General features: G+C 48.8%; 11 protein-coding genes across 11 annotated transcripts; 7 read left to right on the forward strand and 4 right to left on the reverse strand.

Moving 5' to 3' along the window:
- The first annotated feature begins 1 nt into the window (after position 1).
- EDB93DRAFT_1158666 (alcohol dehydrogenase) lies at positions 2-2194 on the forward strand. Its single transcript, XM_041449964.1, has 11 exons — positions 2-276; positions 325-405; positions 457-507; positions 563-696; positions 744-788; positions 836-933; positions 984-1197; positions 1250-1417; positions 1466-1538; positions 1590-1672; positions 1725-2194. Exons 1-11 carry the CDS (start codon positions 91-93, stop codon positions 2080-2082), a joined length of 1491 nt encoding a protein of 496 aa, XP_041305579.1. The 5' UTR covers positions 2-90; the 3' UTR covers positions 2083-2194.
- An 8-nt stretch (positions 2195-2202) lies between these two features.
- Positions 2203-3604, forward strand: EDB93DRAFT_1158667 (Phosphoribosylformimino-5-aminoimidazole carboxamide ribotide isomerase). The gene is made up of 10 exons (XM_041449965.1): positions 2203-2367; positions 2418-2536; positions 2588-2658; positions 2705-2808; positions 2860-2936; positions 3001-3031; positions 3081-3148; positions 3204-3254; positions 3308-3371; positions 3425-3604. The coding sequence occupies exons 1-10, from the start codon at positions 2237-2239 to the stop codon at positions 3486-3488; spliced, it is 780 nt and encodes a 259-aa protein (XP_041305580.1). The 5' UTR covers positions 2203-2236; the 3' UTR covers positions 3489-3604.
- A 210-nt stretch (positions 3605-3814) lies between these two features.
- Positions 3815-4369, forward strand: EDB93DRAFT_1241656 (60S ribosomal protein L35; the record flags this gene model as incomplete). The annotated part of the gene is made up of 4 exons (XM_041451908.1): positions 3815-3855; positions 3925-4029; positions 4080-4230; positions 4289-4369. The coding sequence occupies 4 exons, from the start codon at positions 3815-3817 to the stop codon at positions 4367-4369; spliced, it is 378 nt and encodes a 125-aa protein (XP_041305581.1).
- An 805-nt stretch (positions 4370-5174) lies between these two features.
- Positions 5175-7448, forward strand: EDB93DRAFT_1089057 (kinase-like domain-containing protein; the record flags this gene model as incomplete). Its single annotated transcript, XM_041446178.1, has 5 exons — positions 5175-5322; positions 5381-5991; positions 6045-6935; positions 6986-7119; positions 7175-7448. 5 exons carry the CDS (start codon positions 5175-5177, stop codon positions 7446-7448), a joined length of 2058 nt encoding a protein of 685 aa, XP_041305582.1.
- Positions 7449-7867: 419 nt separating this feature from the next.
- On the reverse strand, positions 7868-9909 carry EDB93DRAFT_618061 (carbohydrate esterase family 4 protein). Its single transcript, XM_041456881.1, has 6 exons — positions 9447-9909; positions 9120-9391; positions 8720-9057; positions 8582-8664; positions 8276-8528; positions 7868-8226 (listed from the first exon to the last, which is right to left on the reverse strand). The coding sequence occupies exons 1-6, from the start codon at positions 9637-9639 to the stop codon at positions 8067-8069; spliced, it is 1299 nt and encodes a 432-aa protein (XP_041305583.1). The 5' UTR covers positions 9640-9909; the 3' UTR covers positions 7868-8066.
- Positions 9910-10230: 321 nt separating this feature from the next.
- Positions 10231-12428, reverse strand: EDB93DRAFT_1089101 (uncharacterized protein; the record flags this gene model as incomplete). Its single annotated transcript, XM_041446183.1, has 4 exons — positions 10231-10941; positions 10993-11178; positions 11230-11595; positions 11646-12428. The coding sequence occupies 4 exons, from the start codon at positions 12426-12428 to the stop codon at positions 10231-10233; spliced, it is 2046 nt and encodes a 681-aa protein (XP_041305584.1).
- A 451-nt stretch (positions 12429-12879) lies between these two features.
- EDB93DRAFT_1089065 (uncharacterized protein) lies at positions 12880-17744 on the reverse strand (the record flags this gene model as incomplete). Its single annotated transcript, XM_041446179.1, has 9 exons — positions 12880-13253; positions 13307-14207; positions 14257-14338; positions 14395-14599; positions 14627-14975; positions 15251-15757; positions 15814-16289; positions 16343-16510; positions 16598-17744. The coding sequence occupies 9 exons, from the start codon at positions 17742-17744 to the stop codon at positions 12880-12882; spliced, it is 4209 nt and encodes a 1402-aa protein (XP_041305585.1).
- Positions 17745-18635: 891 nt separating this feature from the next.
- EDB93DRAFT_1089258 (cupin-like domain-containing protein) lies at positions 18636-20043 on the forward strand (the record flags this gene model as incomplete). The annotated part of the gene is made up of 8 exons (XM_041446195.1): positions 18636-18717; positions 18775-18870; positions 18922-19019; positions 19058-19178; positions 19222-19380; positions 19432-19497; positions 19563-19646; positions 19697-20043. 8 exons carry the CDS (start codon positions 18636-18638, stop codon positions 20041-20043), a joined length of 1053 nt encoding a protein of 350 aa, XP_041305586.1.
- Positions 20044-20156: 113 nt separating this feature from the next.
- EDB93DRAFT_618291 (RNA-binding protein) lies at positions 20157-21083 on the forward strand. Its single transcript, XM_041456882.1, has 4 exons — positions 20157-20358; positions 20410-20530; positions 20581-20650; positions 20705-21083. The coding sequence occupies exons 1-4, from the start codon at positions 20254-20256 to the stop codon at positions 20985-20987; spliced, it is 579 nt and encodes a 192-aa protein (XP_041305587.1). The 5' UTR covers positions 20157-20253; the 3' UTR covers positions 20988-21083.
- Position 21084: 1 nt separating this feature from the next.
- On the forward strand, positions 21085-23066 carry EDB93DRAFT_618406 (uncharacterized protein). Its single transcript, XM_041456883.1, has 4 exons — positions 21085-21401; positions 21457-21630; positions 21685-21755; positions 21811-23066. Exons 1-4 carry the CDS (start codon positions 21195-21197, stop codon positions 22925-22927), a joined length of 1569 nt encoding a protein of 522 aa, XP_041305588.1. The 5' UTR covers positions 21085-21194; the 3' UTR covers positions 22928-23066.
- A 139-nt stretch (positions 23067-23205) lies between these two features.
- On the reverse strand, positions 23206-26161 carry EDB93DRAFT_1241664 (uncharacterized protein; the record flags this gene model as incomplete). The annotated part of the gene is made up of 7 exons (XM_041451909.1): positions 23206-23686; positions 23737-23792; positions 23841-24208; positions 24264-24441; positions 24494-25209; positions 25281-25474; positions 25536-26161. 7 exons carry the CDS (start codon positions 26159-26161, stop codon positions 23206-23208), a joined length of 2619 nt encoding a protein of 872 aa, XP_041305589.1.
- Positions 26162-26348: the final 187 nt, after the last annotated feature.

The following is a 26348-nucleotide window of genomic DNA, read 5'->3' on the forward strand; positions in this document are numbered from 1 at the left end:
AATTTAGACACATTATTACCTCTCACGTGGTACTTGTGTACTACCCGCGTTCCTTCCGACGCGGCACCAAGTCTCCCTCCAATTCACACCATGGCACCAGCTGCAACGAGGAGTACAATATTTCGTCTCATAAATGCATCCCAGCATTCAGCGTGTCCATGCCATGGTTGCAGATCTGCTACCCATAACCATGTACATCAAGGTGCCCTTGCCCTCAACCAACTCAGGAAGTTCGCGACTCCCGTCCAAACTATTGAAAAGGAGTATGCATTCGAGGTACGCCTTGTCAAAGAAGCACTATAATCGCTTACAGTTCCAATGCAGGTTGCAGCATCGAATTTGAGATTTGGTGAGGGCGTCACTCGCGAGGTTGGCATGGACCTCAAGAACATGAAAGCCCGCAAGGTCAGATAGCTTCCCACATTTTCGGACCATGATCATCATTATTATCAATAGGTTGGCGTCTTTACGGACCCCATTGTGGCCAAGTTGAAACCAATGCGAGTTGTAAGCATTCTTTCTCGTCACAATTTCGCAGTGCTAATAATGACTTTGATCTTAGGCCCTCGAGTCTTTGGAATCCCAAGAAGACCTTCCATTTGAGGTATATGATCAAGTACTTGCAGAACCCACGGAAGAGAGCTGGAGGAAAGCCATCGCTTGGGCAAGGCAACACGATTTCAGTCACTTCTTGGCGTAAGTTACTGTGGACCATGTGTAACCACGACTAACCATGGTTATAGTGTCGGCGGTGGGAGTGTCATCGATACCGCCAAAGCAGCGAACTTGTAAGGCTTATACTTCGTTCGTGTTATGTTTTTCTCACACCTTTTAGGTTCACTGTTTACAAAGATGCTGATCTCATGGACTTTGTCAACGCTCCCGTAGGCAAAGGTCTTCCGATCTCCCAAACCTTGCGGCCTCTCATTGCAGGTTGAAATGTTTGCACTAATATCGTGTCAACCTTACTCATGAATTTGCAGTTCCTACCACTGCTGGGACTGGATCTGAGACCACCGGTGCAGCTATTTTTGACGTTACTTCGCGTGCTTTCAAAACTGGCATCGCAAATCGTGCACTTAAGCCTGTCTTGGGCGTCGTGGACACGGCTAACACGGAAAGCTGCCCAACGGCCGTGCACATCAGCGCAGGGTTGGATGTGTTGTTCCATAGTTTAGAGAGCTACACTGCTATTCCGTGAGCTCGCACTTGACCTTTTTCATAGGCGGACAACAGAGCGACCCTTTAGTTACACGGAACGGACGCCACGCCCTGCAAATCCAATTTTGCGACCCGCCTACCAAGGAAGCAATCCCGTCGCAGATATTTTCTCGCTATGGGCTCTTCGTACAACTGTAAAGTACTTGCCTCGTATTGCCAATGATCACGGTGACCACGAGGCAAGAAGCCAAATGCTGTATGTGTCCTACCCGTTCCCCACATTATTGTTTTGATTTAGAATTAGCCTCGCGGCTTCCTTTGCTGGTATTGGTTTTGGAAATGCTGGTGTACACCTGTGCCACGGAATGAGCTACCCAGTGCGTTCAGCAGATGGTATCAAGAATCAGGACTGAGTAGCTTCCCTATAGATATCCGGCTTGAACAAGAAAGGCCCAAAGTATAAGCACCCTGGATACGTGGTTGACCATCCTATTATTCCCCACGGCGTCAGGTAATTCAAATACTGACACTTCAAAAAACGGAGATTGAATATGAATCCGTAGTGTCGCCTTGACTGGACCCGCAGTCTTCCAATTCACTGCTCCATCTTCTCCCGACCGTCATCGTGAAGCACTTGCTGTTTTCAACGGTGTGACCGTTACCGACCCTTCGATAACAAGCATCCCTGACTCCGAGGTTGGCGCATATCTGTTCGAGTCTATTGCATCCTTCCTCGATGGACTTGGTGTTCCTCGTGGACTGAAGGCCGTGGGATATAACAAGAGCGACATTTCTATGCTAGTCGAAGGCACGCTTCCGCAACGTCGTGTTCTGGATTTAGCTCCGAATATTGGAAATGTGGCTGGCGAGGATGGGAGAGAGCATCTGACGAGAATCATGGAGGCCTCTTTCGAGTACTAAAGCACAAGATCCGTCATCACGCTTTGAAATTGCTTTGAAAACTCTTGTGTACATGTATAATACCATCAATTGAAGATACAATATATACTCTTGGACGGATTGAATCTCAGAAGCGTTTTTCGAAGCAGTTGCAACTTCTCGGACGATTCCGAGAATGGCTCCTGAGCAACGTCGTAGCAAGTTCCGCCCTTGCATTGACCTACATGAAGGACAAGTGAAGCAAATTGTCGGGGGTACTCTTTCAGATCGCGATGACGAAGGACTGAAGACGAATTTTGTCGCAACGTGAGTATATATACTCTGGCCCTTTCTCTGATTGATACATGTCCCTGCAGGCAACCTCCGGAGTATTTCGCGGGAAAGTATCGTGACAATGGTCTGGAAGGAGGACATGTCATAAAATTGGGGCCTCGGAATGACGAGGCAGCCAGGAGAGCATTGGCAGAATGGCGGGGTTCGTGTCCATCATATTGTTTTCAGACGATGCTTTTGACCGACGTTCTAGATCATCTACAGATTGGTGGGGGTATCACCGCTGATAACGCAAAAGAATGGCTCGATGCGGGCGCGAGCAAGGTTAGACAGTCTGAGTGCGCAAGGCGCCAATTAACTTCTTACCTAGATCATCGTCACATCCTACCTCTTTCCCGGTGGCAACTTCAATTTGGAGCGTTTGCTGACAATCTCGTCTCTTGTCGGAAAGGATAAGCTCGTTGTAGACGTTAGGTAGGTCATACACTTTACTCGGTGAACAGAAGGATTTCATGACAATTTCAGCTGTCGCCGACGAGGAGACAAGTGGTTTGTTGCTATGAATAAATGGCAGGATATCACTACAATGGAGGTGAACAAAGGTAAGTAAAGAGCAAAGATCTATTTATCATCTTTTGCGCAATAGGTACTGAATTTTGTGTCCAGAGAATCTCGACATGCTGGCACAATATTGCAAGTGAGGCTCATGGGCACTCTCTCCGTCGCGATGACCTTTCATGTCGCAGCGAATTTCTTATCCATGCAGCTGATGTGGAAGGATTATGTCAAGGTATTGACGAGGAACTCGTAAAAAGTTTGCGCATCCTTCAATATTGTCATTTCGCTACTGACTTTTCTGATTTCATAAGAACTTGGCGAATGGGTAACGATTCCTACAACATATGCTGGAGGGGCCCGAAGTAGGCGGTTAAGTTCCTAGGTCTATTATATCCTGACTCAACGTATTCCTCAGGCATTTCCGACTTAGAAACGGTGAATAGACTTTCGGCAGGACAAGTGGACTTGACATATGGCAGGTAAGTACAATCCCTTGATGTTTTTAATAGATAGCTCATTCCAATTACTCTAGTTCATTGGATATCTTTGGAGGGGTTGTAAGATTTGATGAATTAGTGAAAATAAGCAAGCAGTAGCATTAATATGTAGCGCGTATGTTAAATTCCGCAAAAACATGACCGGACACAGGGGAATACCTTTTTAGGCGTGGGAAACGTGGCTCATAAACTGTATAGTACCACATTGCGCAGCGCCAGAATTATCGAGCCCGTCAGCGGACGTACCGTACGACAGCCCCCTCAAGGTAAATATCTAGCCGTTATGGTGCCCGACCATGTTCTTGAAACATCCTGGACTATTTCCAGGCATATTGGTCTCGTCCCGCTCTTTCCACATCTGTTTGGTCGATCTGTTAGGCTCGGTACTAACCCTCTTTCGTTTCATTTCATAGACATCCCTCAAAATGCCCAGCAGCAAAGTCAAGGCCTACGAGCTCCAGTCTAAGTGAGCCCATAATTCTAATGGAAGACATTTGTGCCGATTGCAGAACGTTTTGTTGCGTGACATACACAGGTCGAAGAACGACTTGACCAAGCAACTTACCGAGCTCAAGACCGAGCTTCTTTCGCTGCGCGTACAGAAGATTCTTGGTGGATCGGCCTCAAAACTCACCAGGATGTGCGTTTGGAATTCTTAAATGTCTAGTGCGAAAGGACTAACTTAACTAGCAACATTGTGCGCAAGTCGATTGCACGGGTCTTGACTGTGATAAACCAGAAGCAACGCCAAAACCTCCGGGAATTCTACAAGAACAAGAAATTCCTCCCTCTTGATCTCCGGCCAAAGAAGACGCGCGCAATCAGACGGAGACTGACCAAGGTGCGCAATACACCCGCTATGCAAGCTGTGCTTTACTCATGCTAAATATGTGCATTAGCGCGAGGAGTCATTGAAGACGCTCAAGCAAAAGAAGAAAGACATACACTTCCCCATTCGTAAATATGCCGTCAAGGTATAAGCGTGAATGTGTTGTTGGCTGGGTGTGAGAGGGCCCGTCATCATGCTGGAGATTTTCTGTTTTTGCATTTTCATATTTGTATGCCCTACGCCTTGATCAACTCGACATGCATGCTATGCCATGACTCATTTCCTTGGAAGTTGATCCAGCATACTTCTTTGAGACAATTGCACCAGTTGTGACTTGACCATGGTATGATCAGTACCTGTATCATATTCCCGTGAGCGTATCCTACAATTACAACATTCCCGGGATCCCCAGTTGGCTATTATCGTTAACGTTGCGACATATTGTGATTGGTTCCGGCCTCGTGTTTCTTAACCATGATGGATCTCCAACCGCCCATCAGTTGTTCTTAGCACGAAGCTATATCTCTACCACCATTCCATACTCACGACAGGTCGTAGTAGCTGTTGGAGTTCCAAGGTCCATTTCAACCAAATCTTAGAATCACAATAAACAGGGAGCCTTGCGGTTTCCTCGTGGACTTTCAAGTTAGCCTGACATCAAGGGCAACGACATCAAAATCCTTTTCTTGGTCAGTCCGTTTCTTCCCCATCTACTCTGTCACAGACTCGGACGGGGATCCCCCGAACACGTGTGGGGCAAGTCTTCTTAATTTTGTTCGGCATGAGTTGATGTCACACAACAACCTGTTGCCCCATGTGTTAGGCCCTGTCCGCGCTCTGTCCTCATCATGTCGCCTGGTAGTCGCCTCAGAAGGCTCTCAGTGACTAACATTAGCCATGGACAGTCGGTCTCTCGCTCGTGCTCGATGTTGTCACAAGCAAGCCAGGATAGGGAGATGTATCCCAGGGAGCCTTACCCTGTTCCAAGCAACAACCCAGCTAGCCAGTATACACTCATCGAGAAGCTGGGAACAGGTAGCTTCGGAGTCGTATACAAGGCCATGCATAACGAAACAAAGCAGATAGTTGCTATCAAGCAGATTGGTGTGTGGCTAGCCGGACTTGGTTTGTGTTGCAGCTAATCTCCCTATCTTCGAAATAGATTTGGAAGATTCTGATGATGATATCTCGGAAATTCAGCAGGAGATTGCTAGTCTCGCTCAATGTGATTCGGAATACGTCACCCGCTATTACGGGTCATTCGTCGTTGCTTACAAGCTCTGGATTGTTATGGAGTACTTGGCTGGGGGATCATGTCTTGACCTCCTGAAAGGCGGCGTATTCTCTGAAGCGCACATCGCGATTGTTTGTCGGGAACTTCTGTTAGGTCTCGATTATTTGCACGCGGAAGGCACCATCCATCGTGACATCAAAGCTGCCAATGTCTTACTTTCTGCTGGCGGAAAGGTCAAACTTGCCGACTTTGGAGTCGCGGCACAACTAACTAGCACGCTGAGACATACATTTGTGGGTACTCCATTCTGGATGGCACCAGAGGTCATCCGACAGGCGGGTTACGACGCAAAGGCGGATATGTGGAGTTTAGGCATCACAGCTATAGAAATGGCGAAAGGGGAGCCGCCACTGGCCGAGTACCATCCCATGCGGGTCCTCTTCCTTATTCCAAAGGCGAAACCACCAGTCCTTGAAGGTTCATTTTCTGCTGCATTTAAGGAATTTGTGTCACTCTGTTTGACAAAAGATCCTGCTGATGTGAGTTCGAACTTCTTTCTGCTCTGCTTGAAATGCCCTGACAGTCACTGTAGCGTCCTACAGCCAAGGAGCTTCTGCAACATAGATTTATCAAAAGCGCGAAGAAGACATCGTATCTCATAGAGTTGATCGAGAGGTACCAGGAGTTTCATGCCAAGTTACCACAGAAAGGTCTATCTACAGCATACCAGCCGACTGTTCGTGGCACGGCAGTGTGGGAGAGCAACGACACAATTCGAAGCGACTGGAACTTCGACACCGTCAAGTCGACTTCCATCATGGGTACCTTTAGTAGTGTTGCCAAGGATTTGATGCCTGAAATGGACGATGAAGACATGGGTGATGAAGAACCCTCTATATATGAGGACGACGAAGGCTCGTTTGAAACAGGGGCAGCTGTCAATGGAAGCGCTCCGTTTGGTTCTGGGGGGATCGGAATAAACACTGGTGCAGCGCACTCCACTGTTGCCATCAAGGCTCCTCTTGATGAACCAGACATTTCATCACTCCTCGCTGCTGCAGAAATTTCAGAAAATGACTCTGTAGATGGTGCCGAACCAAGAACACCACCATCTCAATTTACTCACCCTGCAGATGACGAAACACCTTTGGGCGCACCTTCAGCGTACACTGGCTCCATCCGCTCGGCAATGAGGTCATCGTACGCTGCAAGACACAAGATGACTGGTGCCGGTACTATCATGCGGGAAGCAGATCTAGGTTCCGGCGTAGACACCATCAGGCCTGTCAAAATGGTCGACGCAGCCGGTTCTCTGAGACTATCTGCAGAGTACGTCGGCACTAGGAGCAGAGAAACTTTGCCATCATCCCCCACTACTCCATCCAAAGACCGGCCTTCTTCGTCATTCAAGCGGAGGGTATCCGATTCTGAGCGGGCGGGTAGGGTCATAATTGATGATGTCGTCCTTCCCGTTCTCCAAAACGTAAGTTATTCCCAAGTGTAGCACCACAGAAGAATAACAAAACACAACAGGCCACCCGAGATGACATGGATGCTCGAGAAATCGAGTCACTCAGTATGATCTCTCGTGGTTTTGCCGAATTGAGAGAGGCGAATCCTGCCCTATCTTACAGCATCATGCTCGACATGCTCTCCGGCATCAACGAGTGCGTATCCACCAGTGAACTGAGATTCTATTCATTTATTTTCAAAATGCGCTAGAAACCCTGCTGTCCGACAATACGTTCAAACATCTCGGGGACTATTCCCTCACAAACGCGTCATCCGGAAGAGCGAGATGACTGCAAAGGGCCTTGTAGTCACTGAAGTCCAGGAAGATATGAATGGACTCCCCATAGACCCGAGCGCCTCATCATTAAACTCCCTCAAAGCCGATAGTTCTGAATCGCCCGTCCGCAAGTCACCTATCTCTGAATTGCTCTACATGCGCTGGCTGGAGGGCCTGCGAATCAAGTGGCCCAGCATTTTGTCGTAACTGAGTCTCAGGATTGTAATACGGACTGCGTTTTGATGGAGTCTTACTGTCTCCATTGCATATAGCCCTTGGATCGAGCACGTCACGCCCGCGCTCGCGCGTATTGAACCGACCCCTTTTCCATGCAGCCTCTCTCTGCGTTCGCTTGTTCATGGGGTTTTTTTATGTTCCTCATTCTTTCACGAATTGTTGAACGACCTTCACGATCACCCATTTCCGTACATGTAATTTAGCAGATTTTTTGTCTCGCTATTATACCTCATGTGGCATATTATTTTTACGTTGTTGTACTACATCATGTGTCTTGATCAAAGTCTCGAACGACTAGATCAAACAATGTCGAGGACTGCGCGTCGAGGAAGTAACGTACTGTAATGCTATTCTTGCCAAGATGAACTACTTATAAGACCGCGTACTTGAAGGCTGCATTGGTACAAGAAAGACACGGTCAGGCAGCAACACGCTTGGTGGAAAAAAAGATCCCATAATGATTGTGTGATTGCGTGAATATATTCGCTAATAATGAGATTATAAAGTAGCCCAAATGTGTACGATTGTCCAAGTAGGATAGAAATGTGCGCGAAGTGCATGAATGTCTCTTACAAAAATCCGGTACCCTTATGACATGATAATTCCAAGTGCAGCTGCGACAATAGCTGCGGTGATACCAGAAAGTGCAAGGGACGCGGCGCTGAAGTGAGTCGCCCCGCTCTTCTGGTTGCCAAGAGGCTTGTTGGAAGATGCAGGTTTTGCGGACGACGGCAAGGGTGAAGCCGGCCTGTCATATTATAATCAGTTGCGTCGACACTGCAGGAAAACAAGTTTACAATTTGGCAAGGCTTGCCGTCGGTTTTGCACTGGGGAGGGCCGGGGGCTTGACAGCCAAGTCGCCTACATTTGCTGGGTTGACTTTGGATGTTGAGTTCCAGGCGTTTTGGTAGGCTGAACCAGCATCCATCTGAACAAGGGATAACCTTTTCCAGCCGTTTGAAACCATCATCGGGTATGCATCCATAAATGACTTGACGGATAGATCAGACAACTCGTGTTCCAATATGACAAGTCCGGGGGTCTTTGGACCTACATAGCACGATAAGCATCAGACACCGCAGACGACGACGACGACAACATACCGGTCAACCACTGTGTCATCTGCTGTTGGATTTTCTCTGGCGTGGTCAATGGGACAGGCTCGCTCAAGGTCCAGTCATCTGTACTGGATTGAGGTTGGTATCGGCAAACATGAACTCATTTTCAGTAAAATCACGCACTCTTGATTCCAGATGACGGTCGTGAGACCAAACACCTCCTTTGCAATAGCCCTGACACGCATATCGCAGTCACCGTAAGGCGGCCTCCAGTACTTAGGGATACGCCCGCCTGTCGAGTTGTGGATGAGCTCCATCGACCATCCGAGTTCAGCGAGAACCTGGAGATTCGAATTGGTGGTCATGTATGGGTGAGTCCAGGTGTGAACGGCGATATCATCCTGGTTCGTCTCGAAGGCGGTTTTGAACTGCTCGGGATACAGGAGAATGTTGGTGCCGATGAAGAAGTGTGTCACATGTTCCGATTTACTAGCGAGGAATTGATACAGCTGATCTGATGCCTGAATGATGTGCGAATGATTACTTATTGTCTGAGTTACGCATACCATAATTAGGTACTTACGGGTAGCGGACCATCGTCAAAACTAAGGGCGACGACACCCGGTGGAGCATCCCACACGTCACCTGGCGTGACGCACTTGGCAGTTGAGGAGCAAACAGTTGGGCTTGATGGGTCATATCCAGTGGGGTATACTGGATCCAATCCGTTGGTAGCCGTAGACTGGGGGATATCGGGAATCTTGCCCGCCAAGGCGGCTGCGTTAAGGGCATCCACCCAAGTCTTTGGGAGCATCGTAGTATCCGCAGTGGTTGGGGGGAAGCCGGCGGACCATTCTGAACACGCGTGTTGAGTAAGCGGGAATAATCAACATCACATACAAAGGCTTACCGGGCGTTCCTACCGCGGGATAAATAATACCATCGCCGACTGGTCCACGCTTGAAGAGGGCGTGTACTGGATGATCGTCTTCTTGATACCACTTGTTCCTAGGGGGTTTCTCGGTATGAGATTCGTGAGCGGGGGCGACGGACGCGTAAACGGCAGTGGTGGCGAGGAGGAGGATAGCAGAGAGACGTGACATGGCGATGTGTAGGAGACAAACAAAAAGAGAGGACTTGTTTAGTATGAGGCTTAAGAGAATGGCGAGGTGATGGAAGGAAGAAGAAAGAGAGAATAAAAAAAACACAAACCAAGCTGCCCATTTTATGCAGCGAGTAAAGGAATTCTGCTGGCAAGCCAGCCACCCAAGGGCCAACACGAATACCAACTTCCTTTTTTGGCATGTGGTTGTGATGGACGGTGGTGCATTTGCAGTGAGATCTCAAGAAGCTGGGGAAAATGTGCGAGCAAGGTAGCATCATTGACCAGTAGAAACGAACCAACTCATCTCATATGTCTGTGGGAGATGCAAATGAGTCTCTTCTCAACACCCGTAATTAATGCTGCAACATGATTGGTCCCCCACGAACGTAACTTCCGAAGTGCCTATGAAGGACCGTGAGAATGCCTCATGTACACTGGAAGATGTCGACCGACCTCAAATATAAATGCATGCGATGCAGTTGTATCCCAATAAACCAGTTGTATAAAACCTCATACGACCTAGATCAGTCCAGAGCATGACGTCGTCGTTCACAGAAATCTAAAGTACAATCCCTCAAATCACAGTGAGTTAAGATGTCGGCGAGGCAGCTGCAGAAGCCTCGCTATTCCTCAAGATCAGGATGCCCCCTCTCAACTGCGCGACCTCTTTCACCATCGCTGTAAACCTTGCCTTCTTCGCGTCCGTAGTCAAGTAAGGCGTGAAATGCTGGATACAATCCCGCGTCGTCGCGTTGGGCGTATTCTGTAACCATTTGATGAGCATCTTCTCCTCCAATTCGCCTTCCGGAGGTGGGCCAGTGGGCAGCGGTTTCCGTTTCTTCGGCTTCGGTGCACCATTCACTGCAGCGCTCGCCGATGGCGCATTACCGCCAATGTCATCAGTAGCCTTCCGTTTGTTCGACGTTGGCTGTCCATTTGGCGTCGGGCTGCCTGGACCCTTAGCTAGAGGTGAAGGACTAGTTGCTCTGCTACCAGTGACAGGGCTGGTTGCCCTACTTCCAGTACCCTGTCCACTAGTTACGCGACCGTTGTTGGTAGAAGCTGTCTTAAGTTTCGGTGCTTTGGGACTTGTGGCGCGTTTTGCAACAATAGAATGACCACCCATACTCGCAGGCGCCGGTGAAGTAGCGCGAGAACCAACAGCAGAACCGTTTTGAGCAGTGCTGGTAGGCGGCTGCGATGGTTTCGGGGTCGGTTGTTGAGAAGCTGATCGAGATTTAGTCTCTTGAGGTGGTTCTTGAGGAGGAATTGGTTCTTCTTCTTCTTCCTCCTCGTCATTCTGCTTAGTATTAGCACGCATACATGAAGGGGAGTAAGGAAAGGGACGCACTGAGCTAGCATAGGGATTACGTTCTTCATCGCTATCGTATGCTGCGTTCTTCTCCAGCTTGCGCATGAGCTTCTTCAGAGATTTACCGTCTTTCGTCAGTTGACTCTCCCCGTCTTCAGACTCCGACTCGTCAACGTAGCCTTCCCGAGTCTTGTTGGCACTCTTATACTCCCTTTTGAGGCGTTCCTATTGTGCGGATGTTAGCACTACAATGAGAAGGACAAAGGGCTAACATACCTCTAGCTCTTTAGCCTCCTCTTCGTCCATATCGGCAGGACCTGCCTCATCGTCATCCGCAAACTCATCATCAAAAAGCTGCTCATCCAAATCTCCTTCCATATCATTCTCCTCCTTCTTTCTTCTAGGACCACCTTCCTCGTCGTCATCGCCACCACCTTGAGCCCCGCGATTCGTTGTCCGTAGCGCTCGTCCACCCATTGCTCGACTCTGTCCAGACGAATAGACCAGAGACGAGCTGCCAGATACAACACGGTTTTCTGCCTCGGCTTTGAACATTTCTGACGTTGCTGACGAGGGTGCTTGCCCTTTTCTCCGGTGTAGCAGCCAACGTTCCGGGTCCTTATTCTTCTGAATCTTGGCCATCTGAGAGGAAACGTCAGATCACAGCGGTGCATATGCGGTAAACAAGATACCAGAGCCTCCGCCTCCTCTAACCCAGGAACATGATGTTTAGGCTTCTTCTGGAACTTGTACCAGCGATGGGCAGGTACAAATTTAAAGAATTCTTGTGCAGCTGGCATGAAGAGAGCGTGTGTCTCCGCCCTCGCCACCTCCTCCAGTTTCCCTACCCACATCTCATTCTGCTTTGCGTCCTCCATCACCCAAGGGTAACGCTCCTCGCGTCGCAGCTGACGAGTTGCCTCAGGCACCAAGAACACTTGCCGTGTTTTCTTCTGAAATTTCTTCCGCCCGCCAGCTTTCCCTTTGTCCTTGTCCTTCGACTGAGCCTCACCACCGTCCTTCGCTATCGGGCGACCGTCTGCGTCAACCATAACGATGTTTCCATCTGCACCAACAACAGGCTTCCCGTCAGGCCCCAGCATATGTGCTGCAGGCACTTGAGTTGGAGCGACTTCTTCCCTTCTCAACTCCTTCCTGTTCAACTTTATTGGCTCCTCCCAAGTTGATATGTCTACCGTCTTTCTCGAATCAAACTTCATAACATCGTACTTCCATCCATTGAGAGCAGAGGACATAAGTTTGAATTCGGAAAACTCGCCATCAGGGAGCTTAGAACTGTCATCTGCGTCACCGGCAGGTAGTGGAGGCTGTACGCGGGGAGTAACGGATTTGCGGGGGGATTGCTGTGACTGAGATGGTTGAGAACATTGTGAAGTCGCTGATGGCGTAGAGGGCTCCTTCTTTATTGCCTTCTTCTTGTGAAATAGAAGAGATTCAGCCGATTTGAGGGGCATTGAAAAGATAGCTTGAATCCGGAGTGAAGAAGAGTTTTGATAATGGTATCAGGTAATCAGCGCAACAGACGGCTAGGACAGCGACGAGTTAAGGAGCGGAAAGGACAGAATCACCAGAGAGCATGTATACGGTTTTGTTTTCACAAGGGAGCAGCAATATTAATGGCCAGTGTTGGAGAACAAGGCCTGCATGCTGACATAAGGCACGGTCCATGCAACCTTAACATGTCTTTCTCCTATACCTGATCCAGAATGAAGATGCTTGATAGTCATCATTACAATTGCAACGAGAGGAAAACCTAAGGACAACACTATATACACTTCATGTGATCGTGAAAATTTGTCCATAAAAAATGAGAACAACCATGCTAATCACAGGCTAGTAACTTAAAAAAATCGTAGGATTCAGCAGAGGGGAAGAGGCCAGCAGAGGCCAGAGTAGGTCCATCAACTACATCGGCTGTACCTCCGACTTGTTCGTTGGTATGCTCGCAACACCATTGGTAGTTGGCGCTGGTGGTACTCCTGTTGGAGCTGGTGGAAGGCTGGTGGATGCTGGATATGGATTCTCCGACGATGGTGGTCGTGGCTGGGGCGGATGGGGCGGTTGATGCGTGTGTGGTGGAGGATGAGAGATCGCTCCTGGAGGTGGTGGATATGGTCCTGGAACTGGTGCGCCCTGTCCATACACCATAGCGTGAGGTGGTGCTCCTGGACCAAAAGATGGTATGCCTTGTCTCATGCTTTCCAGCTCGTGTCTCAGCAACTCGATCTCACGAACCATGTCTTGATGACTTTGTTTCAAATTGGTAACAAAGTCGATAGCTGCATATGTTATGTCAAGGATTGCCGCGCGTGTAGAAACCTGGCCTGCATACCTTTGCTAAGTATTTCCCATTTACTTGCCTTCATGCCCCGATCTGCGGGTAGCTGGTCCCGCAGCTCATCAAATAGGTCTTTCATTTCTTTCCGTCGCTTTCGCTCGGCAAGCTTATGCGAAACTCGCAGCTCGGGTGAACGAGAGTAAGGCGTAGATCCCGGCTCCTTCGGCGGTTTCAGGCTAGATGACGGAGAAGGAGCCGAAGAAGGCTCCTCCGCAGGTGGCGCAGGCCCTACAGTAGAGGTGACAGTCTGGCTGTTTTCGCGTAATTGACGCGATGGAGGTCGGGACCGCGAACGGATATTTCTCGTCGGGCCTATTGTAGAAGTCGAGCTTTCTGGCACAGACATCCGCCTGTCTGGCGGGAATGTCATCGGGGGCATCATGGTCATCTGCATAGGTTGTGTTTCAAAAGAACGGGGGTGGTGCTGTATATTAGGATCTTGCAAGCCGTCCGGGTGTTGTGCTGCAGACCACGCGAAAGTCGCCATGCTGCCTGGCGTCGAGGGTGCAGCAGGTCGACCATGTGGCTGATCGCCGGATAATGCCGAGGAGTAGCCACTAGTGATCCCGTTTGGGAACGACGGTGGTAAGGAATCCCGTCTCTCATTCAACCACCAGTGCCCATTTCCTCCCGAGATTCCTGTGCTCGCCCTTGACGCTATCGTTCCAGAATGCACTGAATGTCGCCTCTGGTCGTATATGCTTAGCTGGGCTATCCTGCTCATTTCAATGGTCGACCCTCGCCGTTTTTGTGCGCGTCCTTCTGAATCGATGGTCATGGGACTAGGTACCCCAGGTCCTACCAGTTGCGAATCTGTGTCATCGCTCCCATCGGCTTCCCTGTAAGTAGATGTCTTTCGTTTCGTTCCGTGTGGCATTTGGGAATCCGAAGAATTCTATAAATCTGTCAAAATCTGGTTTTCGAATGTGACATCGATGACTTACAGCAATCGATTGCCTTCGTGAACTGTGATCACTGTCGTCTGCTTGTCGTGTATTAACTCTGGGCGATTGTTTCTCATTACTGCTGTCCACGTTCATGTGATCGGTGGTTTCTGACAACGTTACCACCTCTATGTTCACAAGATGCGTACAACAAATGATACTTCAAACTCACTAGTTCCCCCGTTTGGAGGAAGTGATGTCTGTAGAGGTGCAATACCCTTTGCAGGCTCCCATTCTGCAGATGGGGAGCGCAATATCTTGCGCATTTGTTTACTTGAAGACTCAGAATTGTGCGTTGAGCCTCCCCCATCACCGAAAGTGTAGTTAGCAGCCGGACGTGGTCCTGAGAGGATGCCGGGGCATTAGCGACGGAGTTGGATGATAGCACGGGAAGCAAAATCAATACCATCTATATGACGCGGACCTGCAGACGAGTTTACCGAGGCAGCATGTAGAGATGGATCTGTGATAGAGCCCCTGCGATGCTGTTGTAAATAATCGAGAGGGGGAAGAGAAATGACTGGGGAATGTCTGGATACATCTTTCAGTGCAGGGGTGCCGTCGCTAGTGTCCTTCGGTGAAGAATAGAGATTGACATGCTTGATCGTTGTAGTAGATGCAGGCATTATGCCTGTGTAAATAGGATGTTGAAGAGTAGTTAAGAGACGGCCCCAAGGATGGTCGATGTGAATGACTTTGTGAATGTCGACGTTATAGAACTAAAACTGAGTTACCAGATACGGCGTACAGCAACGTGGGTTACGAGCACGTGGCAACGCACACCTCCAAAAAGGCTAAATTAACGAGTTTATACCTATTCCAGCTTTCATGAAACCTTTCTCTGCTCACTCAGTTGGCAAGGAGGGAAAGTTTACAACACCGGTAAAATGCCTGGGTATACCATCACACGAGAATTCAGATCGCAGGCTACAACACAGCAGCTCTCGTAAACTATCCATCATCCCTCCTCGAACCCCTGGATTCTAGTAGCAACCAGCGCCCGATGTTGATCCTCTCTTAAATCGATAGTCCGTATATGTCTCGCCTTCATACTATTCCTCGTTAATCTCCCAGACTTCACCTTCTCCATCTCATCCCACGCTAATCGCTCAAGAATATCATCCACACCAACCATAAATCTCACCCACGGTATGTAATCAAGGTACACGCTGCTCTGGGGCATGAGAGGTGCGGGTGGTTGAACGATATCCTGCAATGCGGCTAGCATCTGTGCTTGATGCTCCACGCGAGCTCGGAAGAGCCTGGTTTCCATGTCAGTATTAGAACCACTAGCCGCGGGGTTGATCGACGTTGTGATCGGAATAGCACCCAAAACCTCGTGTTTACCACGTGAAAGGTGGATGGCATCCTGCACAATGAGCTCATCATTGTGATAGAAGACAAGTCCATCTCTCGTGTCAGAGACGTGGGACGGCCGGATTAGTATGGCGTGACCCAATTCATCGTCAAGCAAAGATTCAGATAGGTTGTATGACAGGGCCTCGAGTAGTGAACTGTCAGGAAAGTGGCGGGAAAAATGTGATTTGTTGCCCTCACCTCACGTCCATCCAATGGTCCCCTGCAGAGGTAGCTGTCAGTATACGAAACACAATCCGTGTAAGTGGAAGCCCATCGCCACAGCTCCTCTGTCGATGTCTCAGAAACATCAGCACCGCTTTGGGCGGAAATTGTCATAGGGAGTGACGGAAAGTTTTCAGCGGCCCCCTGTGCTTCTTGAGGGACATTAGCTTCGTGGGTGGCGTCAGTACAAATCAATTGCAGCTGGGTAATAGATCGCCTGAGATCCGGTGGTGGTAGTGGTTCGGTTCTGGGGTTGAGCGGCGCGTCTGGAAGATCCATACTCTGCACGATGTGCGTGGTTTCGTAAAGCTGGATTAACTTATATCTTGGGATAGCGTATCCCTGTGTTACGCACAGGCATTGCAAAAACGTGACAGCGGGTTCAGAAGGGCAAGGCTGGAACGTCAGAACGGATTGGAGAGGGAGATCCGCGACGGGGACAAGTGTAATGTCTGTCAAGGCAAGATTGAGTTCTAGAAAAGTCAACATGATTTGAGTACAGTACCGTTACATGTCATGATCACGGGCCGGCGGCACTCCTTGATTAAGTCTATCACTGCCGGCCAAAAACCAGCGTCTTCCTTGAATAATATATCGACTTCTTCAAGCAGAATGAGTGATTGCCGAGCAGTAGCAGACGGTTTCGCCGGTCCATTTGTTTTTAATGAGCCAACTAGTTCATCAACGATTACAGGTGGTTCCACCGTGTCCTGCAGGGACTCACTGGCAGCATCCACGAGGACGTGTGTGTAAACATCACTAGGATGCTCGGTATCTAAGTCTGTAGGCGAGGGTTTGGGGTTAGCTTTTCCTGTTTTAGGGGAAAGCGTCGAAAGAGCAGCGGTTGCTCTTGAATCACACTGTGCAGCTGCCATCCGGTACTTTGGCCTTGTCTGTTGAATGAGGTGATTTTTACCCACGTCTCCAACGAGGTTATCGAGGTTTGCGCCGCTGCGTCTTCCAATCCCAGGATAGACCTCAAAAACTTCCCACCCCAGCTCGTCTGCACACGCATAAACTGCTGCGCTCTTCCCACACCCTGGAGACCCAGTTATTATGAGTGTGTTCGTTAGAGTATCGGTAAAATTAGCGTCGGAGGATTGGTAATTTGGATTAGTCGGGATGTTGTCAACACCAATCTCTGAGGTCGGTCGATGTTGTTCTAATGGTCGCGATCTGTCCTTTCGCTGAAGGCGGGAAAGCGTTCGCCGGCAAAAATTAAAATCATCGTCATCGGTTCCTTCCACTGGCTCATCCGGGATCGTATCGTCTTCGTTGTCGCTGCAAGCAATAAAAGAATCTAACTCGTCCTCGGAATCCAGCCTCCGTCGTTTCCTGCCTCTCTTTTTATCCACAGCTCGAATGACACGAGTTCGCTTGGGCGCCCTTTCGGGTGGGTCAGGCTTGACCTTCCGTCTGCCTGTGACAGTGGCACCACTTTTCGTAGGAGGCGAGTTCGTAACATGCAGTCGAATTTCGAGAGCTTTGAGCCAATCTCGAATATACAACGCACGCGATTCATTCCCTAGCACTTCGTCGGCTTTCCTGGGGCGGAAGCGGGAAGTCCATATTTCTTGCTGTTGTAGCACAGAAGTCCGATTGGCATGATCCTCGTCATTAAAAAATCTCGCTATTGCGGGATGATGTACAGCATCACGGAGCCCGTCAACACCGAGATATTCTTTACGTTCGGACTGCGAGGAGATTCGGGGAAAGATTGACGGTTGAAGAGGAGGATTTTGGTATCCATGCGACAAAGAAGAAAGGAAACCTAAAGACACTTCGTCTGTGAGATTTGGCGGACTGCGCTTGTAGCGTTTTGGTGGTTTCAAACTCGCACTGAAGGTACTTTGCGGTCCACGAACATGTTGCGTCTCCTTATTTGGATATGGCGCATCCAGCGTCATATCGCCTAGAAGCACATGTCGCTTTACCGGAAGATGGACATCCCCTGTAGTGTATATCCGACTTCTTGGCGCAGTACATCGTACCAGGGCTGTGTTGTGCCTGTTATTTGTGTCCTCGATACATGACAAAACGGTGATTGGTGAAGATTGGTGAAGAGAATTCATTTCTGAAGGAGATGACGAAGATGATCGATGAGATGACGGTGGCCTTTCGTCCTCAGATGGTTCAATAAGAATATCTTCACCAGTGTCTCTGCTCGCAGTTGTAGAACTGGAGTGAGCTGACTGCATGGGCGTTATGGATGGAATTCCGAAGATAGGAAATAATTTTGCTGGTTGAACTGTGAGACAGAGATGATCAAGAAAGGTGCTCAGATCAAATAGTACTCACTGTGATTTTGAGGGACAGAATCTCGTATAATTCTGCGGGGTGCCTTGGAACGTGGTGGGGTTGGTTGGTCATCAATGACTATGATATCTACTGGATGTATCGAGGATGACACGTTAGCTCCGTCCAGTTCCTTCGAACCTTCTTCCGAAGGTTTCATTCCCTCGTCCTTCTGGAACAAATCATGCAGAGTCTTCTGAGCGGACGCCTGCGTGCCTTCAACGCCAGGAACGGGTCACATGAATGCCACACATACCTGCTTTGCACGTGTGCTTCGTGTAACTCTGCTTTGACGTTTCTCAGTCATCTCATGCGAAGAATAGGAAGTTGAAGGCGTGCAAGGAGCGTGGAGGCTTTGGGTTTGAGCACCGGAAATGATCGAAAGTTTCGAAACGCGTCTGACCAGGAAGATCGGGGCTGCATGTGACCTCAAATACTACAAGTTGCCTTTTTGAGTAACACAGTACGGACACACTGCACAGACTTTGAGCAGGGCCTCACAGATGGCGGCCCTAGAGTTGGATCAAGCAGCACCGCCGAGCCTAACCCACGATATTGTCAGGTGGATATCACAAGAGTATCATGGTAACGAAATTCATTATTAGATCGATCTTGTTAATTCTTTGGCTAAAACTTATTCAGATATGAATGGCTCGTCAATTCAAACCCTCGAAAGTCCTCCCACAGCAGCGGAGTTTGCACAACTAGTCCACATATCTAGGCCTGTTGTCATCAAAGGTCATCCTATGTCAATAGACAGCTTAGACCAGCCCTTGATATGAAGTTCAGGTTTCCACATTCCGGCCCTGAAACGATGGACCGATGATTACTTGCAGACTAAGCTGCAAGGCCAGCCTATATCAGTGGCAATCACACCCAACGGGCGAGTGGTCAGTTCTTTGAGTGTTTCTGTGACTGAGGGCAGAACAGGCAAGCAGATGCTCTTGCAGCTGGCCCAGAAGGCAGGCTCTTTTTCGTGGAGCCTTTTGTCGAGAAAGTTTCTATGACTTGTCTCCTCGAACAACTTAACGCAGGCACTTGCATACGTTCACCTCCTAACAACCGAACACGAACTAATCCAGATTGCAGAACAGGACAGTGATGACCTCTCCGCTTCTTATCTCCAATCACAAAATGGGAATATATATTCCAGCCGTTTCTTTGAGTCACCAAACGATGATTCATCTGAATTTGGTGCCCTTAGGGAAGATGTTCCAAGTCACATCCCATGGGTCACCGAAGCACTAGGTAGGAACTCAATCAAGCGGAGTCCCTTTCCTTTTAACTTAAAAAACACAGGCAGAAATCCTGATGCCGTAAACCTTTGGATCGGGAATAGTAAAAGCATAACGAGTATACATAGCGGTAAGTAATAATTAAGGCTTTGAATGCCACGCACCAGACCCATCCACATCTCACGCGGTGCCAAGATCCGTACGAGAACATATATACTGTGATACATGGAAGCAAACACTTCACACTCCTACCACCTTGTGAAGGGTGGTGTCTTCAAGGTAACACGACTTGTCAATGCTACGCGAATCACAGTCATAATTTGCCTCAGAACGGATATATCCTCATGCGGTCTACGGCCACACCGACAATAGTAACTGTTTGAGTGTCATTCCCTCTTCAGATACTCCTCAAGTTCGCTGGTCTTCGGTGATCAACCCGGACCTTCCTGGATCACTGCCTCCAGAAGCTCACCCACTGCATGTCACACTCGAAGCAGGAGATACGTTGTACCTGCCAGTTGGTTGGTGGCACTACGTACAGCAATCTGGCCCAACTACCATTGCTCTTAATTGGTGGTATGACGCCGAAGTACGAGGGATGAATTGGATTTGGCTTAGCTTACTTAGGGGCAGTGGTGACGTGCCATTAGGAAATGATGAAAACGATACTCGGTGATTGGTAGTGGATTCAATAGTATCGCACGCACATGTAATTGTCACTGCAATTCCCTAGGAAACATTTCACTCAAGGACACCATCTTGCGAAGATTTCAAGTGAATGTTCAATTATGAAGCGTGACAGCTTGACTTTGTGACGAATTAGTATTAGTCAGGTTAAGAACTTTCTGATCTCCAGCATCCTTGCTACGGCGTCAGCTCTCGCAACATGCCTAAAGACAAATCAGAGAAGCGAGAGAAAAAGGAGAAGAAGTCAAAAGTTGATGATGCAGAGGCAGAGGTAGAAGATGTAGAAATGGCAGATGTTTCGGAGGTGAGTGCTTTGCTTGTTTCCAAATGTCCTCATGTACATATTATGAATTAGTCCCCCAAAAAAGCCAAGAAGGAGAAAGAAATCACCATCCCATTGGAAGATTTGTCGCCTCTTGCACAACCATTGGCGCAGAAAAAGCTTGTGAAAAAGCTGCACAAAACGATCAAGAAAGGTTCGCCTGCTTATTTTTGTTTTCTAGTTCATTTGCTCATCATCCCTCAGCCTCCAAAGCACGACAAGTTAAAAGAGGTGTAAAGGAAGTTGTCAAGGGCATTCGCAAAGGTGAAAAGGGGTATGTGCTTTTTTTTTGTCTTCGTCTTTGATCGATCAATTGATATCATCTTAGATTGCTTGTGTTGGCGGCAGATATCAACCCCATAGACATAATATCCCACCTCCCAGTGCTCTCAGAAGAAGCTCAGATACCATATGTCTTTGTGACGTCTAAGGAAGAGCTGGGCCATGCTAGCTCGACAAAACGACCAACCAGTTGCGTTATGATTTGCCCTGACCAGAAACGCAAAGCCCAAAAGAAGGATGCTGAGACAGAGAAGGACGATGACTACAGGGAGTTGTATGAGGAATGTCGAAAAGAGGTGGCAAAGCTAGACCACAAGATTGTATTCTAACTGTGCGGCCTGTGTTGGCAACCGTGTATTTTATACCTCTTTAATTATTTTGGATGCATGTGCGCATCGAGTATCCGGAGACCGGAGTTATGAGGTGCCACATACATAAAATAAAAACGTTCGCTTAAGTTCACACACACAACTAGGTGCAGCTTGCTCTAACCAATTGACTTGGTCTTTCCGTTCATACATTTTCTCCCTACCAAAATGCCCGCCCAAAAGTCCACCAACGGTGCTACTAAAATTCGCAGTGCCAAAGTGACCCCCGACTCCACGGTTCCCTCGTCACCCGCTCCTTCTAAAACCGACCTTAGTGGGCCTCTGGTGACCAGCTCTGGAAAGCCAGACAAGGCCGCATATGATGCAGAGCAAGAGAGAATCAGAACGGAAATCGATGGTTTGCAGACTAAACTTGTATGCATTTTACTCTACTGCCTACTCGGTGCGAGACTCACAACTCCACGCTTAGGCTGCCGTCCGGGAAAAAATATCTTCGGGGAACAAATCTGGTGCTGGAAACGATAAACGCGCAGCTCTTAAGGCTGAATTGGATAGCATACGTGGTCAACAGTCATCCAATAAATTAAACCGAAGCAAGACACATGAGCAGCTCAAAACCATTCAAGAGGGTATCCAGAAAAAGGTTCGCCTAGTATCGACTCGCATTCACCATTTACTGACGAAACGTGCCATGCAGATCAAGGACCTGCAGGCTGCTCGTGGCAAGACACCATTCAAAACCACAGCAGATGTCGACGCTCATATTAGGTATGCTACTCCCTCGACAGCACACTGCCTTCTATTAATGCTTCTCGTCTCTCAGTCACTTGGAAACGCAAGTGGAGTCTGGTAGCATGAAAGTTGTGGATGAAAAGCGCGCCCTTCAGGAGATCAGCCAGGCTCGACGGACACGTAGAATTGTCGAAAAGTTCCAGGCAGACCAAGAGTCGATTGAAGCCGACCGCAGAGAAGCCGACCGATTGAAGGAGCTGCTTGATGACCCGGAGTCCAAAGAAATATCCGAGCGTTACGATACCATCAAAGCTGAACTAGACGGACTCAAAAAGGAATCCGACGAAGCGTACGCAGGCCGAACCAAGCTTTTTGAAGAGCGAGACGGTATTCAGGCACAGCTTAACGCTCTTTTCAATGAGAAACGTGAGGCAGCACATCGTTTCCGGGAGGCAAATGACCGGTATTGGACCAAGGTGAACGAGGACCGTGCTCGACGTCTCGAGAAAGCTCGTGCTCAACGCGATGCAGAAGAAGCACAGAGGAAGTTGGCAATCGCCGACGGTCTGCGTGAGGAAGCGTCAATGCCTGCATTCCAAACGCAGATTGAAGATTGCCAGACTCTCATTGACTTTTTCTCTGGGAAGTCCTCTGGCAATGGAGTATCCTCATCCTCATCTGTACCAGCCAAATCAGATCTTTCTGGTGTTCCACAGTTGGAGATTCGACAGGTGGATGCAGTTGGGGAGACCATGGTGGCACTGAAAAAGAAAGATGAAGAATCATATTTTGTCGGGAAAGGGAAGAAAGGAAAGAAAAGCCCCAAAGCCACCTCTCCTGCTGATACCAGCGCCATTCATCTACCCTACGGCCAATTATCTGCTCTGCTTTCACTATCTATACCGCCTCCGACGGACCAGGCTGATGTTCCTCGCGCTATTGAGGACCTGAAGACGAAGAAAGCCTGGTTTGAAGCTAATCAAGCTCGTCAAACAGCGGAAAACATAGCTAAAGCCGAGGAGGAGATCCGACGTCTGACAAATGGCGCCAAGTCTAACGGGAAACGGAACGTGACCGTATCCCCACCGAATGGCAGTAGCGAACCACTAGAATCCGCTCCCACTCCTTCCGGTAGCGCAACGCCACGGATTGATGATGATGTTGATGAGAAGCTTGAAGAGGTTCAGGTTGACGCTGAGGAGAACTGAGTACAGGCTGAGTGGGAACATCTTTTATACCTCACACTTATACTACCAAATCTGCCTCGTTATATCTGCATATTATGTCCGGAGCGGGAAGGAATCAGTATTATTCAACAGAATGAGGACCTATACAATAAAAGTACGAGAAGGGGAAGAGACTGAGCAAAAGTGGCAATACAATAGGACACTGACAAGGTATGAATAAATGACGGAACAGAACATATACAATCACTAGAGATAATATCTTTGACCGAGTGGTATAATTTTCAATCGAGCTTCGGGGACTAAGGTCCAGCCTCCGTCTTGACGGACTCAGTCTCGCGATCTTGCTCGCCATTAGTACCTGAAGAGGTGTTCATGCCCAAATCTTGCGCCGCAAATGACGCAACGTCGAACGTATTCCCGGGCGCATAGTCAGAAAACGAAAGACCTGACTGGTGGACGGGAGGAATAGAATCATCCGGCTGAACTGAAGTATCCATATAATTCAAACCTCCATATGCGTCTGCATTAAATCCAGAAGTTGATGCGTCCAGCGCGCCGGTTGGGAAGGGGTCCTGCTGCAAAGCTGCGAGCATGCTGGAGGTGGTCGGGGTATGGTTCATCACGTGCTGAGCGGAACGCGTTTCCATGGTGTTGAAACTTTCCTGGCCGGCCATAGGGGATAATGAGAAGAATTGTTGCTGCATCACTGGCTCAACGGATGCGGCCACGGAGTTGGTGGATAACGCCACGCTGCGCAGGACATTGACGGCAATCCAATCACTGGGGGAAACGTCAACGACATCCAATAAAAGAGTAATAAATCGATTTACTCCAAGAACAGCTTCATGATCTGGAAGGCTCCGAAGGCTGGGTCGCTGCGGATAGTCTAGTGGCTGTTGGTTAACGGAACATGTGTGATCATGGAAGCTCTTACCAAATCTCTCATCACCTGACTGGTCACGTAGCCCCAGCGAATCAGGACACTTCGGGAACTCAAGGTGCCTCGATCGTCACCATTTCCTATTCGCTGTCCCATGAGCCTCTCGCAACATTTGTCAGCCCAAGCCATAACCTCCCTAACAGGTTCAGGAGTCTTTGACAAGCTGTCCATCATGCCTACAAAATCGACTTCCAGAAGTTGAACAAGCTCCTCGTGACGACAATTGCAAACCAGAGCAGACTGATTGCGGACAGATTCGAAGTCCACTTTCTGCCAGGAACGGCGCATTTCAGAAAGCTGCTTCTGGTTCGTCAATACGGTATTGAGAGCCTGGGTAACTTGGTATATATCCAAGAAGCGCACTGTAGTGATAGTGATATGAGCCAACCCAGTAAAAGTGCCGAAAAAGTCACATACAAACGAGATGGCCAAACCGCGCTCCAAGCTCGACCTTGGGCTCAACAAAAGTGTTGCCATACCCGTCCAGTGCAACAAGCAGGATCTTCTCCATTTTGCTTGCCAACGTCCTAAGACTAGTCATAGCAGCGGGAGCAATCGGGGAAAGCATCTGGGACCTTAAAAACTCCAGTATTTCCTATCGAAAAAGTCAATGAAACTTGCACGACGAGGCAACGTGCTAAACGTACATCATATAGAATTGCGTCAGCTTTGGCCATTAGACCAGCGATAGCGGGAGCATGCACTACTTCCCGATGATTCCCACTCAGATTGGACCAAAAACTTCGGAGGTGCATCTCGAATTGGTCAAACCTGAAGGCACGAGCGCTCTCGAGAACGGCGTCGAGATGATCTTGGAACCATCCCCATACCTCACGAGCGGCGATGCTCTGTGGAGACGCAGAGTTAGATCCTATCGCCTCTTCAATGGACGGGAAATGCGGCATATGGCGAACTGAGAGATGCTGCTGTGATGGTACAAAAGATGCACCAGTTCCAGGGCCAAGTGACATGGCAGATTGTGCAGCGAGGTTTGGGTCGGACTGGCTGACATGTCGACGAATGGAAGCATGGCTGGGATAAGTGTTGCTTCTTGCAACAGCTTGTGCCTGAGAGAGTAAGCTATTAGCGGTAGGTGTTTTGTCACTGATGTCTCCATAAGTGAGACCAGCGGCCTTGAGATCTCCAGAAAGGGTCAATGAATTCCTCTTTGATGCACTGGATCCCTCGGAATCTTCATCATCATCTTCGTCGGACCGCTCTTCGCCTTTATTTGGATTATCGGAAGATTCTTGCGCAGCACGAGCGGCGTTGATGGACTGCTGGCCAGCACTATTGTTTGATTTTCGGATGTAATCCTGAAGCCATTCGGCTTCAGCCGAAGTAGCGGGACGAATGCCGCAATCTGGCCGAACGTGGCGTCAATCAGAATTCTTCCGATCACAATCAGATGTGGCACTGAAGCAGTGTACGCACAATGATATTTGCTATTTCCGCGAACACCCAAGCGCCGCGTCTTGATAGTAGGAAAACACAAGCGAATAGCCTTTCCCAGTGTAGCCGTGTTGATGTGAGGAATCCCGTACTGATCGCACACCCGTCTGTAAGAAAAGTAAAGACCCTGACGGGGTACATTGCCATCTGGGTAAGGTGCGTAATTTGCTGTCAACCTTTGGGCGCAGGAAAATGATGAGAAGAAGTTATTTGAGTAAAAGCACAGCATGAGCTCACCAAGCTTGAACAAAGATTTGTTTAGCCCTATCAGATGCACTGGTTGTTGTTGCGACGCGGACATTGGCAGCGAGCTTTTCCAGTTGATGATCCGGACCCAAAGACATCCTGCCAAAAGCGCCGGCTGTGTGGATAGTTTCTTGATTAGAGGGCAAGGTAGAACCATGCCCATACATGCTAGGGTAGTCTGAGGGATTTCCAAGGTACATGGAAATGTCGTCTGTTTCACTCGAAGAAGAGTGAACGCTTTCTGTATCACGGGGGTACGGAGAAGCAGCAGCACGGGCTCTGAGATGAGTTTGACGGATATGGCCTTTAAGCGCAGGATTAGTAATATTAGCGTTTGGAGGAGATTGACCAGGGGGAGTCATATCGGAGGGAGGAAGTGAGAAGGAGGTGTGGCGGGACTGATCGGTGGTCATATAAGAGAGTCGGTAATGATCGTCCATGGAGGTAGGTAAACCTGATGACATTCTTGACATACCGCCTTGAGAAGAATGAGGACGAGAATTAGGTGAATGAGTAGAGGATGAAGAGACAGAGTTTGATCTTGAATGTGGGTGGTTGAGGGGTAGGAAGTCGAAGGGGATACTTGAAGACATAGTCTGCAAGTTGACGGCAGCCATATAGATATATATGAGATGAAAGGGAATAAATGAAAGTGAATGCCGATGTAGTGATCAAGGCAAATATTGTCGGTCCAGCCGTCGATTTTGAATGAACGACAAGAGATTGGATTTTGTGAGAGAGAAGGCGCCGCTGACTGGCAGATTGTAAGGCGAGAAAGAAAAGATTTTTAGTGGTGAGTGAGTA

Source organism: Suillus bovinus (assembly GCF_016758785.1).
Source record: "Suillus bovinus strain UH-Sbo-P2 chromosome Unknown EDB93scaffold_46, whole genome shotgun sequence".
Classification (NCBI taxonomy): domain Eukaryota; kingdom Fungi; phylum Basidiomycota; class Agaricomycetes; order Boletales; family Suillaceae; genus Suillus; species Suillus bovinus.